At 47.5% G+C, this 19418-nt stretch overlaps 1 protein-coding gene across 1 annotated transcript in view; it reads left to right on the forward strand.

Annotated features, from left to right (window-relative positions):
* Positions 1 to 8146: 8146 nt before the first annotated feature.
* The window catches only part of MAP3K14 (mitogen-activated protein kinase kinase kinase 14), a 34361-nt gene continuing 23089 nt past the window's right edge, over positions 8147 to 19418 (forward strand). Inside the window, exons 1-5 of the mRNA XM_056864712.1 lie at positions 8147 to 8402; positions 9594 to 9660; positions 10807 to 11011; positions 12083 to 12673; positions 16042 to 16179. Of these exons, the coding sequence (XP_056720690.1) occupies positions 8147 to 8402; positions 9594 to 9660; positions 10807 to 11011; positions 12083 to 12673; positions 16042 to 16179 (1257 nt within the window). The remainder of the gene's footprint in view (positions 8403 to 9593; positions 9661 to 10806; positions 11012 to 12082; positions 12674 to 16041; positions 16180 to 19418) is intronic.

Here is a 19418-nt window from a genome sequence, read left to right on the forward strand (position 1 = left end):
AGCGGTTGCTCTGAGGGGTGGGGGAGAGGCAGCCCCTCCCCTTAATTAAAAAACAACACAAGCCCATGGGGCGAACTGCCCCCACTTCCCTCTGTCCGCCCATAGCGTACATTCTTACCTCGCCCGTCTCCTTTCTCAGACCTGCTGCGTACGTTTGTTTCTCTCACGCCTCCGTTTTATCCTCTCAACAGCCCTGTGAGGTAGGCCAGGCTCCGAGGAGCTCACGGTGGCGCGCGCGAGTCGTCCGTTTTATTTTTCACAACATCCCCCCTGTGAGGTGGGTTAGGGCGAGAGAGAGAGAAGGACTCCAAGCGATGCTCGCAACAGCCCTGTGAGGTAGGCCCTGCTCTGAGGGTCTCGTGGTGGTGTGCGTGAGTCTTCTTATTTTCACATCTCCCCCGTGCAGTAGGCTAGCGTGAGAGAGGAGGACTCCAAGTGAGTCTTGCAACAGCCCTGTGAAGTAACTTTAGGCTGAGAAAGACTGGCCTGAAGTCCCGTCCCCCCGCAGTATGGGGAGTTGGCCTTGTGAAGGGCTTCCCCCCACCCCTCCACAAGTGCTTTAATATATTCCCCATATTAGGATCTTAAGATCAGACCCCTGGTCCATCTAGTCCAGTGTCCTCTCGCACACAGCGGCTGGCCAGTTGCTCTGGAAGGCCAACAGACAGGACATAGAAGCCAAAACATCCCCCTGATATTGCCTCCTAGGCATTAGCATTCACAGGTTGACTGGCTCTGGAGGTGGAGGTTCTCCTTCCATTTATCCTTATTTGTTTAAAACGTTTATTTAACAGCCTTTCGGCTTTCTGGAATGCAAGGTGGCTTACAATATAAACAGAACAAAACTCATTAAAATACATTAAAAACCATGAATTAAAATCACAACTTACGACTACCAGTAAGTAGAAAAACTAACCAAACCTATGGGTCTATGTCTGTAGAGACCTGGCAAGCTAGGGAACTGTATAACAATACTATTTTGTATGATTATTTCCATGATAAACAGTCTTGGAGCACCTGAAAGACTCAGGTTATTGGGACATTGGTTTTGGTAGATTTGGAGTCCACCATATGTGTGTAGTGTTATTCTAGTAGATATGTGTACACATGGATGCAGTTGGTAGATGGTGTACCTGTCAATGGAGGGTAAGGCTTATGTCATGAACTTTGTATGGACCTTTCCAGCCCATCTAACAAAGTGGTTCTGGCTTACAAAAAGCATATGCGCAATGAGCGTGTTAGTGTTTGAGGTATAAGATTGTTTATGTAGTAAGCTTGAATGTTTGAAGTGTGTGTGCTGGGGACAGGGGTGCATGTTCATTCTGTATAGAGCACTACATCAAACATACCATCTGTGAGTGGAAGACGTTGGCACTGTTGTTGCTGATGGTGTCCAGTGAAGTCTCCGGAACCACAGAGGGGAAATGGTTAAGTTTCTGTGGGGAAAGTTTGAGGCTTCGGTGGCTTGCATACCTTGTTAGTTTCCCAGGATGCCAGGCCAGCCATTTTAATCCTACTAGCTAATCACATATCCACTTGCTTTCCTCCTTCTGTTCACCTGCATCATTTTTTCTGCAGACCTTGAGCAAGACTTTGAAAACCTGAATATTAATAATGGACTTAACTATGCAAAGAGAAAATATAGCAAATCTTTTATGTTTGCAGAATTCTTTTAAACTGTAACGGGTGAATATGCTTAGAAGTCCCATATTAGAAAAGTCCATTTTCAGATATACAGTTAATCCAGTTTAGTCTCCTGACTGTCTCAATATTATATCACCTGTTTGAGAAATACAGGATACGTTTCAGTCTTGCAAGGAGTCCCCATAAGCTACTATCTCTCAACAAAATGTATTAGTCTACCTGCCCATGCATACTTGTGCAGCACATGACCATTTGAAGAGACAGCAAGAGCCCTATCATCTGTCACTTCCCAAAATCATGCCTGGAGGCGATTCTTACTCATGGGTGGCTGTTCCAAAGCCAGGGTTGGAGCCTTAAGTAATACTTAAATAGTGGCAAAGGAGTACTTACTAGGAGTGATCTGACAAGGTGAAATATTCCCTCCTGTAATTAGGGTGCATTTGATTAAGTAAAACAGAGATGGTGGGGTTTTCCCCCCTCCGGGGTTTGATTTAGAGTCTCACTGAAATCAGTGGCTTTAAGTGGGCATAACTTTATGTAGGATTGGGCTGTCTCATAAGATTAGGGAATGTTATGGTTTAAGATTATACCTGGCCCATTTCCCCCTACTGTCTTCCTCAGATTAATAGGGTCCGCCCTTCCCTTACAATTTGGCAGTGTTTATCTCCCCCATTGTACCAGTAAGCTGTCTGTTGTGTTTGATGAATGTTAAAGGAATGTGTTCATGTATTTTGGCCAAGGAAACTTCCCTTCTGTTTTTATGAAGCTTCCTGCCTGTTATGTTTCTCAGAGGGTCATTAAAGAAGTAAATGAAGACCATGCCTACAGAACAGTTGGTATGGGATCATTAAATGACTGTCGTTGCAGAGATGCAGCAGAATGCATGGCTCTGCTCATTGCATCCTTGCTCAAGTCCATTGGTTGGGGCTTGCCTCCTTCCAGTTGGGAAGTATGCTCAGAGCAGTGACTTGTGCATAAAAATCCCTTGGCTATCAGATGTTTGGGCAATACTGGCCTAAAGCACCCGCAGTCTTGATACTGATCCTTGAGATCCAGGTAATTGCTAAACGAAAGGCAAGATATTAATTGCTCCGTCTGGAGTACTCTCTGAAACAAAACTTTGTTTTTGGTCTTTCTTTCTTTTTTAAAATGGACTGCAACTCTCAGTTTTCGGATCCCTCCTTGCTGATGAATAAACCACTGCCACAGTTGCTTGCCAGATGCTTCCTGTCTGCTTTAGTCTGAGATGGGTTAAGTTAAAAGTTTAGTACAAGCTGGAATACACAAAATGGGTGATGGTGTGTAGAAAAAAAAGTTAATGTTGCCTGTGGGCACATAAGTGGGAATTGTGGCCTGGCCGGGAATGATTTATGTCAACTGCTAGCTGCTAAACAGGCATGATTAGATTGGACAAAGACATTGGCTCAGGTTATACCCACAGCGGCTGGAGAAATAAATCTGTTTCTGGGCTGTATTCCTTCAGCCTGCAGGCACATGGAATGGTTTTGTACGTTGGCTGTTGTTTATCTGAACAAGGCCGGTGTGGCCATATTACAGGAACGAATGGACACGCTTGTATCTGACATTCCACTGAGCTGCATGCCTTCCACCCCTCGTGTGAGGCTTCATCCTGGAAGGACAGTTGGGAGCCTGTGTGCAGCCATCAATGAGTGCTGCATAAATCTCTTGCGAGAGGCAAATGCAGAGCTGAGGTGGAGGTCGTTGTGCTTGCTGTGCTGCAGAGCCTGGCTTTTATGGGCTCGGAGCCTGGCAAAAATTAGAACTTCAGTTCCCAGCCTGCGAGGTTCAGCAGTCGCTCTCTGCCCCTCGGCCTCGCGGTGCTGATGTTACAAGCTTTTTGGTTTCGGAATGAGTCATGAGTCATTGGAGCTCACTCCTCCTCTAATGTTAAATGTTTTGCAAAGTAACAGCTGAAGCAGGAGGGCCTCAAAGTGTGTGGGTGGAAGAACGCTGGCTAGAATAGTTCCCTAATTGATGCTCTGGGCAGCCATTTCTTCAGAAAGGGAAAATTGAAGCAGCGAGGTCCTGTAAGTGTGCTGATGTGTCAGGCAGCTCCTGGCAACTCAATCCTAACCTTTCTACATCACCTCATCCTTTTCCCCCTGCAGTGAGAATTTACACTGGAAATACTGATGGTGTAATTCACACCAAGCCTTGGTGCCTCCCTGCTAGGGTTGCCAGCTCAGGGATGGGAAATACCTGGAGATTTGGGGGGTGGAGACAGGGGAGGGCAGGGAAGGATCTCAGTGGAGTTCAAGGCCATAGAGTCACCCTCCAAAGCAGCCATCTTCTCTTCTCCAGGGGAAATTAATCTTGGTAATTCGGAGATCAAGTGTAACAGCGGGAGGTCTACAGGTGCCACCCGGAGGCTGGCAACTCTATTCCCTGCCCCTAATCTTTCCTGTAAGATTTCCCAGTTCAGTTTACCCATCGGCATGTCTATGTGAAGAAGTGAGCTGTGATTTACGAAAATTCATACTGGGATAAAGGCTATTAGTCTTCCTTGTTTTATTTTGCTTCGGCTACCCCTTTGCAGCACCTCATCAGCCAGGCTGCCTGGTGGTGGGACTGGCTGGACTCCAGCAGGGTCTTCTTCACGCCCATTTCTGAAGCTGTGAGAGTTAAGTCAGGGGGAGCATCCTAATGTGGAACTCTGCTGTAGACTCCCCCCCCCCAGTGCCGGATTTACTTATAAGCTAAACAAGCTATAGCTTAGGGCCCCACTCTCTTGCCCCCCCCCCCAAATTTTTTTAAAGGAAATAATAATTATTTCAGTATTAATATACTTAATTGTATTTCAGTTCAACAATTACTTTGATAAAATACATATTTTGTTATGTGCAAATAGCTTTAGATACCTTTTAGGTCCATAAATTACCATATAGCATATATTCAACACAAAAAACAGCGACAATGGACAGCTGGACATATAAAGGGCCCCATTACCTTCAATAGCTTAGGGCCTCATCAAACCTAAATCCGGCCCTGCCCCCCCACCCCATGATTCCTTGAAATATCCCTCCCTCACAAATGCTAATTTTTTCATACAATGTACTTGTAATTCAGCATCCTTGGGTAACAGCCAGTGCTTGCTTTAAAAGTAATAGCTTTTGCTTTCATGGGGTTTCTTTTTCCATTTCACATTCCATTTAAGATTCCATTGTTTACTTTCAAATGTACTAGTTCTCTAATGCTTTTTATATTTTATCTATGATTACTATTGTTACACTCTTCCTCCTCAGTATTGTGGTCTGTTAAATCCTGCATTGTTCACTGATTCTTTTCCTCTCTAGGAAACAGAAAGTGCTTCAGGACGAATTTACTTCAACTAGTTTAATTGCTTTTGGCTGCTGCCTCTTCTGTTTTTTTTAGTTAGAGTTTTCTCCCCTGTTGATTTGATTGGGTAGGACCAGTCTACTTTTACATGTCCTGTACAGCACTTTTTAAAGGCACTTCCTTAAAATTGCTTTCTGAATCCAGCCAAAGCTCCATTCAAACTCATTTCTGTATGTGGCAAGCCGGGAGGACAGAAGGAAGGAGAGAGCCGCCTCTGGTTGTTTCCAGCATTCGGTGCACATTTGAGCAGGCTATGAGACAGGCAGCAGGAGACACTGATTTGCCATTCTGTCATACACAATCTTGTAAAAGAAGAAGATAATAACGCTTAGCATTTATATTGCTCTTTAGAGCATTCAAAGCACTCAGTGAAGTTTCTCAGTCATTTTTTCAACAGTGCTATAAAGGTAGGGTAATAGCATTACCCCAATTATGCCTGTCGGAGAACAGTTTGCTTGAGTGGCTACGTAACTCTGCCCCACCTCCAGCTTATTTCTTTTTGACTGTCTCTCAGTGGGAGGGAAATGTGAATGAGGTTCATGCTTTGCAGAACACCATGACACGGGAGGAGGAGAATGGGCTCAGCTTTCGGGGGCTAGAATTACTGACTGAACTTCTCTCATCGCCTGTGAAAGCTTTAAGGTGCCGCAAGACTGACTCTGCACCTGCATTGTGTGAGATAGAAACCATCTGGAATTCCTTGCTTTGGCAGCAAGGACAGCAACCTTTGAATTTGGATTTTTGTAAAGAAGCTTTTCAAGATGAAGAAAACATCAATTTCTTGTAGTGGGTAGAAGGAAAGGGACCTCCTGTGAGCGATATTATTTTCACAAGACAGTTTGAAATAGTGGAGGAGGAGCGCTCTCCTTCAGGTGAGAACGGAGGCCTTGTTAGACTGAAGTTCCTGTTGTGGCAGCCATTAACTTGACTGTAGGAACAGGCAGTTGAATGAGTTGGTTTCACTTCTGAGGCCTGACTTCCCTTCTGCATGTTTACAGAAGGCATGTCTGAAAATATCTGAGGCTGTTGAGCGGCAGTTAGAAAAAGCTCAGTGTTAAACCCAGATTAGATCTGTTTGCTTTGCAGCTTGCACAGGGGAAGAGGTGAGCTTACCTGCCCAGAGATCATTGTTTGTGTCAGGAACTAGGATGTGGGTGTGCTTAACAGGAATAGGGCTGGCGGCAGGACTGGGCAGAAGCAGCCCTTCAGTTGGGGGCCGGGGCTTGGTGAAAAGTTGCAGAACAGCCTTGAGCACCAGAAAGATAATCAAGGTGAGGGCTTGGAGCAATATATGCAGCAGGTTCAGGTGTGATGGGCAAAGGTACATTGGAAGGTGAAAGCTGCTGAGCAGAAAAATGTAAGGCAGGAACTAGGAACAGGAAGACAGATGCAGATGATTCCCGTAAAGTTGGGGCTGGCACTCGGCTGCTCCTAGGCTGAATCTGGTCAGTGCAGGGCTGTGTGTATTAATGTCTCTTGGAGCTTTTTTATAACTTTCCAGCTAGGCTTTTTTTGCCAACAGGACTGGAGCTCAGTATAGAAAGGGGGTGCATGGGTAGCAATGGGATGGATGAAGGAGGTAACTGCCAGTCAACCACATAGATCCTCTAGTGCTTCCGGTCAAAATCTGGAAACCGTCGAGGACTCTTAGGAGGTTCCTAGTCTCAGCTAGTTCTCGGAAGCCATCCTTACACTGGTAGAATTTAAGAAGATGCAGGGGAAAGTTGTAGCAGGAGCCGCACTCTGAGCCACTGGAGTACCAGCCAGGTGTGTGACCCTCTTCCCAGCCTAGAGGTAGTCTTTTTCGTTTACAGCCTGCCTTTCTTCCAGGCAGCTCAAAGGTTCCCAGGGGATCTCAGATCCAGGCTCTGATCTTACTCAGCCTACCATTCACACTATGTCATCTTCTCAGAAGACCCTGTGGAGTTTCACACCCCCTTTTTTGAATGGCAAGAACATCAGTAGTCCAGAGAGCAATCTTCAAACCACAGAACAGAGATCAATCTTCAAAAAGAAGATGCGGCAACTACAGACATTTATTTACAACGACAAACCAGTTAGGGTGCTAATTACTAATGACCAATTGGAAAGCATATTCTTCCCTTGGGGTTGAGCTGTTTATTAGTTAAGAGTCCTGCATAAAGCCTGTGAATGTTAATTGTAGGAGGAGGTGGGTTTTGCAGAGTGGTTGAGGAATGCCTGTGCCTTGCCTTCTGCTGATGGACAGTGTGTTTGTCATGGTTAAAAAACATTACCCAGGCCTGGATGGTCAGGCTAGAGTGATCCCGTCAGATCTCAGAAGCTCAGCAGGGTTGGCCTTGGTTAGTAACTCGATGAGAGACCACCAAGGAATGCCAGGGGCGTGGCGCAGAGGCAGACAATGGCAAGTCTCTTGCCTTGAAAACCCTACCGGGTTGCCATAATTTGGCTGCGACTTGATGGCACTTGACACACAAAAAACAAACATTGCTTTCTGATGTATATTAAGGTGAAAGTATCTCTAAACCTCAGAAAGATGGCTTTCTACAAACTTTTGTGCTTTTAATTTGATTCAAGCATGAGAAAGTTGCCCATGCAGCCTAATTTAGCTGTATGCAGCAATAGCTTGTGGCTAGTTCTATCCAAGCCTTTGTGATGCCTGCAGAACAAGAAACACAGGACAGGAGAGAAGATATTTTACTTGAACCAGCTAGTGTAGAAATCTATGTTGCTGGGTTTGAAGTTGCACAAGTCTTGTCTTTAGGTAGCATGTTCTAAATAATAAAAGTGGGGTGTTTGATGCTTTAGTCAACTGTGTTGGTCTTCAACACCCAGAAAGTTGTGAATGCTATCTATCTAGTACATTTTTATCCCAACCTTCCTCCTAGAAGCTCAAAGCACCATGGTTTGCTCTTCCTTATTTTATCTTTGCAATAAACCTACGAGGTAGGTTGGGCTGAGAGAGAGAGTGACTGACCCAGGGTAACCCAGAAAACTTCAGGGCAATGTGGAGATTTGAACTCAGATCCCCTTTATAGTAGGTCAACACTCTAACCACTACACCACACTGGTTGTCTGCCTTCCCTTTGTCTGGAAGGATGTTGAGCCGAAGGGCCCGTTCTAATGTTTCTTTTCATGTCTTCCAGTGCCTTCGTGAAGCTAGGAAATGGCGGTGATGGGGATCACATGCCAAAGTGCTCCAGCCCCAACCGTTGGGCACCCGAAGGAGCTGGCCATGGGTCAAGGGCCTCAGGAGACAGTGATCAAGAAAAAGAGCAGCGTTTGCAAAGTCGACAGCCTGGAGAAGAAAGTGCTCCAGGGGCCATGGAAGATCTTGAGTGATGTGATTGCCAAAGGAACAGCCAAGGAAGACAGCGGGGAAGGAAGCTTGGCCTCAGTCTCCATCATTGCCCAAGCAGAGTGTAAGCATGGAATGGCAGCTGAGTGGCATTAAAACCAGTCTCTTTTTAGAACGGCAAAGGAACAGAGCTGGTTTTCTCACTTCAGAAGTTTGCCAGAGGAGTTGGGGTCCCGTAGCACAGCTGTTGGCCAAACTGAAGGGAAAGCACGCTGGATAAATTAGTTCAGTAGACCAACTGCCCCATGAATGCTATTGCCTTTCACCCCATCCTCCTCACCACCTTGGCTGTTCCTCCCTCTGTGTAGTTGAGAAGCCCCAAGCACATAGAGTAAATGCACTGAATGGTGCAACCAGAGTTGCCTTTAGGCATACCTGAGAACTGTGACAGCTCTGTATTGTGCTCCTGTCTGCAGGTTGCAAATGGCTTTTAAAATGCTCTCAGATTCAGGTGAAGCAGCCTGCCACATAGTTTGGGTGAGTGTGCTGTTCAGGAGGAAATGAGTCCGACCCTGCCCCCCTCCCGAGCATGCAGAACCATTTGATAATTCTCTGGATTCTATATAATCTTTTTTCACTGATGAACATAACATCTTCAAGTGTTTGTTGTGCAGTACATTGGTAGCCTTTGAGATTTACAATAAGACAAGAGTCCTGACAACACCTGCTACAGCAGTTTGAAAATAAGCTTACTCCACATTCATAAGAACAGAAGAAAGGCCCTGCTGGATCGGACCAGTGGTCCATCTGGTCTGGCATCTTGTCTCACACAGTGAGCAACCAGGCCTTCCCCTGAAGCTGCCTCCTAGCACTTGTATTCAAGAGGTTTGCTGCCTCTGAATTTGAAGGTTCCCTTTAGTCACCATGGCTGGTAGCAGCTGATAGACGCGTCCTCCAAGAATCTTTCTAATCCCGTTTTAAAGCTGTCTATGCTTGTAGCCATCACTACGTTCTCTGGCAGTGAATTCCACATTTTAATCACTCACTATGATTAAATTCCAGTTATGGAATGCTTTGTTTACATTCATTCTGGTTCCTCATTTTCATTATTTCATTAAAACTGTGGTTTGAGTTTGTTTTGTTTGCAGAATACTTGCAGGTCTTTTTGTGTGTGTGTGTGTGTGGGGGGGGTCTCTTAGGAGTCCAATCCTGGTTTTTTTTAGTAGTGACAATAATTTGTGTGATGACGTGGTGTGATTACATGGTGGTGTTATTACTTTCTTACTCTGTTCCCATATTGTTTTCTTTCCTGTAGGTGAGAACAGCCAAGAGTTCAGCCCCACTTTTTCCGGGAGGCCTTTTATTGCTTGTAAACGATACAGGTAACAAGCAGGTCTGGGCTATCCGGCGGATTGTTTCAGGAGGTTCCCACATTTCAGTTATGCCTCTTTTGTAGCTTTGTATGCACACAGAGGCAGGCATGGGGCCTGGCTTTTCTGGCCTGCTCCCTCCTAGGTCTCAGGACTAGGGAGGCTAATTGATCTGGTCTTAAAAGGTCTGTAGCTCTGGTTGAAGACCTCCCGGGGCACCATGAGGGGCAGTTGGCTGTAGCCCAGGCTGCCTGGGTTCTGTAGCCGCCCCACTCCGTGGCATGGACAAAAGGAGGGTCAACAGGTAGCCTGGAGCCCTTAGATTCTTCCTCTTGGGGTTCCAGCAGGCAGGTTCCCTCTGCTTGAAGCTGGCTCTGTACTGGGGTGTGCTGTCACACTGTTCCTCTGCTGCCATCACAAGGGAGTGTGGAGCTGTGCTGTGGCAGGGCATGTGGCAGCTGCAAGGTCTGGGAAGGGCCTCTAAAGGTGTGCTAGAGGCCTCCACGCTTCCCAGGCAAGTTAATGTGGGAAGAATACCCTGAGGGTAGGGCTTTTCAAAATGGTGGTTCTGATTGATGGAAAGGAAGAAAAAGATGGGGGGGGGGGGAATTCAAGGTCATGGTCTGGAGTGGAAAACATACCTTGACTCCAAGAAGCCGCTCTATAGAGTCCTTCTACCCATTCATTTTGTACCTGAGTTCCAACAGTAAAATATAAAAATATAGGGCTTTGTTTCCAGTTCTGTTTCATAAAGTGTTTCTCCCCCACCTGTGCTTGTCAACCCTGATGTTTACTGTGGGGCTTCCTTTATGAATTGATCCCTTTCAATCAGGTCTCACAAAGAGAAGTGATGACATGGCTGGCAACAAAGAATGGGGAAAGACTTCAGCCTCTTTTGTAGACATGACAGTGGAGCTGAAAGGAAGGCTCTGCCGTTATCAGAACGAAACCTTTGGCTCCAGCCTGTTATGGACTTTATAAAATGGAATTTAGATTAATTTTCAGCCCCTAAGCTTCCTTTTCCTGTGATTTTGTTTTTCAGTGATGCTGTTCTGGTATATTCTGCCTTGTAGTTTAAGTTCAGCTGCAGAGGGGATGCTCTTTTGTTGTTGTTGGGCCTTTTAAGATTAAATACCTGAGTAAACTCTTCTTTGTCAGCCGATCTTGCAGTCTCGATCAGATCCCTAACAATGTGGCCCATGCAACGGAGGGGAAAATGGCTCCAGCCTATCGGAGGGCCATGCATCGTGGCAAAGCACGGAAGAATCGGAAGAAGAAAAAGGCCCGCCTTTTGACACCCGCTGCCCCGACTCAGAATCCAAGAACTCCAGAGCAAGAGAGCTGCGTGCCTGTCCCAGTGCAGGTGTGGTGTCCTTGTTGCTTCCTATATGTCTTAAGTCTAGAATACAGATTCTCTCGTCTTTGGGCCAAGCTTGACATTACAGTTTTAACAGATTGAGTCTGGGCTCCCCGACCCGACTTTCAGATTGTCACATCAGCAGCTAGGAACTAATTTTCCCAATGTGCAGATCAGGATCACAACATGGGGGCAGGAGGGGCGCCATTCCTCCCTCCCCATGTTTTTTTGCTGAGCTGAAATGGCCCGGGGGTGTGTGTGTCTGGTTTTCCTTTTAGGGGTTGCACTGTAACCCTGCTGTATATGTGCCCCCCCCCCCACCTCACCCATGAGGCAAAGAGCACCTTCCTGGGTCCATTTTTGGTCAACAAAACCATGCGGGGATGGGGGTGAAAATTCGTAATGTCTAATTTGGCCCTGAATGGTTGCAGGCAACGCAACGGCTCCCTGCACCCCCACTACTGCCCTGGGGTCTTTTGCCAGCCCTGGATGTTTCCATGGCTCAGTATGATGAGGTATATGGGCGTTAGACGCATCAACAGAGCAGGCGGTGGCTCGGATAAGCGGTCCTTTCCATGGATGGAAGGGATTTCTATCTGCAAAGCATGACTTGCTCGCTTCCCCCCCACACTGTGGCACCAAATACTGCTCTTGGGAGATGGGGTAGGGCTCCCTGAAACAACTTGGGGGGTGAGGAATTGGAAGCCTGTTGTGGAAAGAAGCAGCTGGTGAAAATCATCCACTCTGTCTGCAGAAATTCTCCAACCTGGTTTTTTTCAGCTGCCTTCTTCATTGTGTGCTTGTCCAATGGCTGGCAGCAAGTCTCAGACACACTTACTTGGGTGTAAATTTTCATGAGATCAAGGGTAGGGTTAGAGAAGTCTTGGGGATCTGCTTTGCTGATTTCCTTAAAAAAGGGGGGGCATCTGGCACTTGGGAAGTAGTAATGCGCATTCAGTCTAGTGCACAGCTGGCTTAAATTTTTTGGGGGTGGGGGGACTTTCTCCATCCCTGTCAGTGGGGTTGTGTTTTGAGGAAGAGTTTTCTGCTCGGCAACCTCTTTCCCTTTTCTCTTAGGAGGATGACTCCCAGCTGGGCACCTTCTTCAGCAGCAGTTCGTGGCGTTCGGAGTCATGCAAGGATTTGGCCTGTGACCGCGACCCTTCTGAGAAGCCCAGCCACGTCCTCCCTCCTGGCAAGCAGCACTTGCTGAAGGAACGTGGCAAGCTAGAACTGTACAAGCTGATCAGCCCCGCTCAGTGCCTGGACCACGTCTGGAAGTGCCACGCTCAGGACAATTTAGTCCGTCTGACAGAGACCCTGGGCTTGAGTTATGGCAAGTTGCCCCCATCTTTTCGTGACCGTGGTGACTGGCTTCCTGCCTTGAGACTTGGCCCTCTGGGGACATATCTCTTTGATGACCTTTTGCGTGCCGACAGTGAGCGTCACCTGTCTTGTCTGAGCTTGGAGCAGAGCTCCAAATGCAACTGGCAGTCCTCAAAAGCCAATTCAGACAAGCTGTCTGTAGAGGAATTCCTGGTGGACGCGTTGAAGGAGAGCGTCATTCATGGAGAGCCGAGAAACTTGGCTGGCTTGGCCAAGACTTGGAAAGGAGGTGGATCAGGTTCCAAGGAGATAGATGGGAATGAAGGTGTGCTGCTTATAGAGGTGAGTTTCTGGAACCAGGTACTAGTGCTGCCAACTATGTACTCCTTGGAGCAAGTTACGCAGCTCGGTATGGAAAGTAGAGACATACACCTGTAAATTCCCTGGGGCCAGTTTTACATGGTTACTTCAAACTCACTTGTATTACTTAGTGCAACTTTCTTGAACAACAGCAGTTCAGACAAGCAGTGCCGCTTGCGCGTGTGGCTCCTTCCCTGGCTAGAAAGTAAACGACCACCACCCAAAAACCTCAAATACAAAAGCATCTGGTATGTTTAAGCAAAATCTGGTGTTCTTTTTTTTATGTGCTAGATTTCATCAGACAAGGTGTATGTGTTGGGAGGGGGCCGGCAGATTCATACATGCTACTTCCTTTGTGTTCAGCCTCCAGTGGGTGTAGTCGAAGAAGAGCTGTTGTACACAATATGTCTGTATTCTCTCCTTTATTTTATGAAGCTCTTCGCTTGTCTTAACTGCTGCAGAGAGAGGCAAAATAAGTGCTCTTTTATCAAGAAACAGACCTCAGTTCTTGTATGGTTCATTCACATGTGAATGTTACTATAACACAACTGTTTGGTGGGGTTTTTTGTTTTTTGCTTTTTCTTGCCTACTTTTTCTCCAGAAGCCAAGTAAGAGCTATGTTTATGTGATTATACTGTTTTTATGCCCCCCCCCCACACACAGTTTTTCCATATGGACCCAGGGGTGCTTAGAAAAATGAAAACCAGTCAGTTAACTAATACACATAAGCAGTAACAGAAGGACAAAATCTCCTTTGAGAACTTAGCCAGTTATAGAAAAGGTCATCTTGAAAACAGCCTTGCATAATTCCTGGAAACACGGCAAAGCAGAAGCCATTCTAATGTCTTCCGGGAGGCTGTGGCGTAATGAAGGAGCTGCAATAGAGAGAGACTGTGAACAAGCGGAGGCCAGTCTTAACCGCCAGTGTGAGGGGAGAGCTAGCAGACTCTGACTGGAAAGGTGGAGAAGCCACACGGGTTCATATGGGAAGAGGAGGTTCTCCAAGTCCTAGGTCAAAAAGGGCTTTAGAGGTAAACACTGGTGCCTTGAGTTGAACCCAGCACCTTATTGGCAGCCAATGCAGTGGTCTTAGCTCTGGCTAACTCCAGTCAACAGATGTGCTACCGCATTTTACTCCAATCACTGTCTTTGGATTGTTTTCAGGGGCAGCCACCTGCAGAGTGTGTTACAGTAGTCTAGGCTTGAGAGATTACAGTAGCACGAATCAGTATAGGCCGGTCAGCTTTTTTATCCAAAACAGTAGAGCAGGGATGGGGAACCTCAGGCCCGGGGGCCGTATGCGGCCCCCGAGGACATTTTCTGCGGCCCTCGGGAGCTCTGGGGCCGGGTGTGTGTGGGGGGGAGGCGTGGAGGTTGGGGCCTGGTCGCTTGGGGCCGGCTTGCACAGGTGTGTGTGTGTGGGGGGGGAAGGCTTTTCTTCTTTTTCTGTCACTCTCCTTTCTCTCCCTCTTTTTCTGTCTTTGTCTCTCTCCCTCCATCCTTTTCTTTCTTTCTCCCCCTCCCTCCATTTCTTTCTCCCTTTCTCCCTCTTTTCCCCTCCCTCCCTTTTCCTCTTTCTCTGTTTTCTTTCCTTCCTCCCTTCCTTCCCTGTGGATTGGCTGCCTCCTGGCGCCTCATTTGCTCAGGCCTACCGCTGGCTGCCCTCCCGCCTGGAAGGGGGGAGGACGAGGGAGCAGGGGCGCCCTCCAGGCCTTCTCTGTGTGGTCTTCCCTGGGGTTGCCAACCTCAAGGTGGTGGCTGGAGACCTGGAAACCGTAGTCTCTCCCCCCCCGCCGGAGATCTACACCTGGTTATGGCCCCCGAATAATGTTGTAAATGCGCAAATGGCCCTTAGCAGGAAAAAGGCTCCCCACCCCTGCAGTAGAGCAAATATCCATGCAAGAGGAAGCCACTCTTGGCAAATGACCTGCTGAGGGTGGGGCCGCACAACCATTTGCACCTTTTTTACACTTAGTGGGGAAAGGAGAAGGACGGTGCTCTTGGGTATATAAATAGTGCAGCAACAGTAAGCTGTATCCTCTTGAACAGCTGAAACATGATCACCTTTTTACTGTTCGGAGGCCAGAGCCTTTTGAAGCCAGCCTTCAAAAAGCTGCCTCCTGTGTCACAGGAGTTAAATGAAAATTGAAATTTGCAAGATGGAAAAAGAGTGTCGGGGGGTGGCCCATGGTGGATCTGCCTTTGGAGGCGGGAGATGGGACTAAGTGGTTTCTATCCCAGGGGTCCCCAGCCTTTTTGAGCTTGTGGGCAACTGTGGGGTTTTGGGACAGTGTGATGGGTGCAGCCACAAAATGGCTGCCAGAAGAGGTGGAGCCATCCACAAAATGGCTGCCATAGCTTACCTTCTTTCACACAGTGCAGATCCTTGTGCTTTGGTGGAAACTTCTGCCAAAGCAACATTTTAAAAAATCTGCACAACCAATCAGAAGCCTTGCTAGGTCTTGCCCGCTTTCTGAAAACACTTGGTGGGCGCCAGGAAAGGTGTTTGTGGGTGCCATGGGCACCATATTGAGGACCCCTGTTCTAGTGTATATCAGCAGATGATATGTGCTTAGATTTCATGTATAAAAACCCCTATAATGGGACCTTTTCTTCCCCCCACCCCCAAAGCTGATTTTATACCTTCAAGGGAAGCCCCACATTAAGTGTGTACTCCAGTTTAGAGGTTACCGTTGCCTGGATTAATGTAGCAAGATCAGAGTGTGAAAGGGGAAGTAACTTACATACCCAATGGAGGAAAACTCGCAGCAACCACTCTGATCTGTTGTTTCAAAAGCAAGGCTGTCCAGGAGCACCCTTAAGCTCTTCACTCAGCTGGATAGGAATAGTTTCCCCCAGTGTGTGTGTAAAGTGCCGTCAAGTCGCAGCCGACTTATGGCAACCCCTTTTGGGAGTTTTCATGGCAAGAGACTAACAGAGGTGGTTTGCCAGTGCCTTCCTCTGCACAGCAACCCTGGTATTCACCGGTGGTCTCCCATCCAAATACTAACCAGGCCTGACCCTGCTTAGCTTCTGAGATCTGAAGAGATCAGGCTAGCCTGGGCCATCCAGGTCAGGGCATCCCTTCCAATAAAGTTGCATAAATCCATCCCCCATCCCAATTGACTCCTGCATTTCCTACTGGCATCACCTTTATCTTGTGTGGCTTCTGTCGTGGCATGTTCCTGCTCATCCATTGGACCTCAGCACCCAGATGGAGAGAGCCCTGCTTCTAGAAGCCCCTCTAGAGAAGGTCTGGGCTGAATGTCGTCAGCATACTGATGACACTCCGCTCCGAAGCTTCTTTTGCTTTGTGCTTGTTTCAAATCTTGTTTTTCTTTTCCCACCAGAAACTCAAAGCAGTGGACTATGAGTACCGTGAAGAGGTTCACTGGTCCAAGTGCCACGGTTTGCTTGGCATGGGATCTTTTGGAGAGGTGTACAAAGTCGAGGACAAGCAGACAGGGTTTCAGTGTGCAGCCAAAAAGGTAGGCAAATGTGTTTGCGCTGGAGCGTTTGTACCTGAGGCCAAAGGGAGAGTGAAATCGAAAGGGGGAACCGGAAGTCCTCCCCTTTTCTTTGGAACTGCTGAGGGCCGGGCTGTTGCTGGCTCTGAGTTTGCTGGAACTTGTTTGCTACTGATCTCAAGGTCAAGACAGAAGGCGTTGCTGTGGATGTGCCAAACAGTGAAACCTCTGCCTTGTGTGGGCGGTGGGTGCAGCAGGTTATGTGCTGGAAGGAATGCTACTCTGGAAAGTCCAAAACAATGGCCTGTGGGGTGTGTTTTCTGTCTGCCTTTCTGTCTGTCTGCCTGCCTGCCTGCCTTCCTTCCATGCACTTTGTAGCACCAAATGGGATATTTTGATTATTGGAGATAACCTTTGAAATATTAAAATGTTCACTAATAGTGGCAGAAGATGATGCAGGCTGCTGTCTGTTTGGCACTGTGGTGATGGGACGTTCTTGGTTGATCTGTTTGTATTCAGCACTTCCTTCGAGGCACCCATGATGTCGCTGGGTGGTTGCCTGCCCAGTTATTGTCCAGGTTCCAGCCTGCTTAGAAATGGAAACAGGAATGTTCAGAGCATGATTATTAATGGCATCTATGCCACTTGAATTTGGAGAAACAGATTGACAAGACAGAGAGACTGAAATTGTGTTTCACTGGTGTGCCAGTATGTGGAGTTACTCCTAGTAACCTGAAGTCTTTATTCACTGTTCTGTCCCCAGATGCATTCTTCCACGCTCTGTATGCTCCTCCATTTCTTCCAGTTTCATGCTCTGAGCCAAGCAAACTTTGATGGGGGCAGGCATCCAAGTGACTCATATTTTCCTCATCTTCAGCAGACTGTGCTTGGCTGGTTTCTGTCTAGCTCTTCTCTTGTTCCTAGCAAACCTGCCATGGTAAATAAAAAAGAGACAGTCATACACAGGGTGAATTTTCAAATGTCTGTGTTGAAGGAGCCACGGTAATTTAATTTGGCCTAATGAGTTAGCTTGTGGGGTGTTTCCTGCAACTCACTGTCTTGGTGACTACATTTTATACTGAAGGCCTGCAAGGAGAGGTTGGACTGGCCTGTTGAAACCAGATTCTCACCGCTCCCCACCCCCAAAAAAGCACTTCTTACCGAGTTTGGTCGTCTAGGCTCCTTTTGATGTCTTCCAAAGGTTTGTATTCCTTCCTTTCTGCCCAGTCAGAGCTACCAAGGTGGCTCAGTTAGGGTTCTTTTTAGGCCCACTACCCACCATTACGTCAGATCCTGATTGTTCTGTTTTCTGCTTGGACCTGTGTCCTTCAGTTCTCCTCACTCTCAGCTGGCTTCTTGGCTTTCCCAGCATGCTTTTCTTCCCATTGCATCTGTTCTGCTTGATGTGTGAGCATTTTTGACCATCTCTTTCCACTAGCCACTTCTTTTTTTCCTTCTCCGCCTAGCTTTTCCTCCAGCATCTGACTCTTGTGTCTCTTCTCCCCCTTGGGATTTCTTTCTCATCTGCTTTGACTGGTGTCTCTGCCCATTAGCTTCCCTCTGAGCATCTCAGTGTGCCAGACCTTGGAGTCTCTGCCCACCCACAAAGCTCCTTGTCTTCCTGGACCCTGCATTAAGGGTTGTTGTGGTTTTTGTCTCCTTCAGAGAAGCGGTTCTGGACAGAGGTTTGGACTATGTCAGGGGGCGGCAAACTCATTAGTCAACAGAGCCAAATATGTAAGCTCCTGACCCTTCGAACCAGAAATCACCACAGAGTCATATAGAATCCAAGCAGATGGCTTTTACTGGTCAAAAAGGCAATACAGTGCATACAGGGAACTATGGCAGCTATGAGAGTCTCACTAGCTGAACGATAATATAAAGCAGTAAATGGCGGGAGATTACAAAGCATCAGCAACGCATAAACAGAGTACACTTTCCCAGGAGTAGCATTCCCAGGCCTTGGTATGTGTGGTCGACCTTGAGGCTAGACAGTACAGCACAGACACAGAAACAATACTGAAACCGAGATAGCAGCCTGGCATCCTGCTCCCCTTAAGGCCCCCTCCCAGTCTGTAAGGGGGCTGGTCTTGCCGGGTAGGCAGTGTGAAAGGTATTGACGAGTTTGGGGGCGGAGACATCTCGTGCGCGAACCCATTCGTCGTAGGCAGGGGGGAAGTGTTTCCAACGGACTAAGTACTGTAGGTTTCCATGGTGAATACGAGAGTCAAGGATTTTGGAGACCTCGAAGTGCTCCTCCCCCCCCACCATAATGGGCTGTTCGGGAGGCGGATCGGGATGCCATTGTGGAGAAGCAGTATGGGGCTTCAGGAGGCTAATGTGGAAAACGGGATGCACACGCCTCAGGGTTTTGGGGAGAGCTAGCTCCACTGTGACAGGATTGATGATCCGTGTGATGGGGAATGGGCCAATGAATTTAGCATTGAGCTTAGGGCACGGACGGGTGGAACGTAGATTTTTAGTGGAAAGGTAGACCATTTTACCCACTCGCAGGTCACCCCCGGGGGAACGATGTTTGTCGGCTTGTGCTTTGTATTTGCGCTTGGCTCGATCGAGATTGCTAACGAGCCAGGGCCAGGTGGTACGGAGGGTGTGTGCCCAGGAGGCAACGTCAGGGTCTCCCTCCCCCTCCCCATTATTTCCGGGAGTAACAGGACTAAAATCCTGTCCATACACTGCATAGAATGGGCTAAAACCTGTAGATTGATGTACAGCATTATTGTAGGCATATTCTGCAAAAGGTAATAGTTCCACCCAGTTATCTTGGTGGTAGTTGACATAACAGCGTAAATAACATTCAAGTACAGCATTAACACGTTCAGTTTGACCATCTGTTTGAGGATGGTATGCAGTAGACAATCCCTGTTCTATCCCCACCAACTTGAGAAATGCTTTCCAAAACTTAGAAACAAAACCACTGCCGCGGTCACAGATTATTTTGCGCGGAAACGAATGTAACCTGAAGATATGTGTCACGAAGAGGCGGGCCAATTTTTGAGCAGAGGGGATCCCTGCGCATGGGACTAAATGGATTTGTTTGGAAAACAAATCAGTAACAACCCATAAGACAGTTTTTCCCCCGCTGAGAGGGAGATCAGTCATAAAGTCCATAGCAATCACTTCCCATGGTCTGTTGGGTATTTCCAGAGGTTGCAGTAGACCTGGGGGTTTGCCCTGTGATCGTTTCATTGTGGCGCAAACAGGACAGCTGCGAATAAAAGAATCAACATCGGACCGCA

The sequence above is a fragment of the Euleptes europaea genome, chromosome 18, assembly GCF_029931775.1.
Source record: "Euleptes europaea isolate rEulEur1 chromosome 18, rEulEur1.hap1, whole genome shotgun sequence".
In the NCBI taxonomy this organism is placed as follows: Eukaryota; Metazoa; Chordata; class Lepidosauria; order Squamata; family Sphaerodactylidae; genus Euleptes; species Euleptes europaea.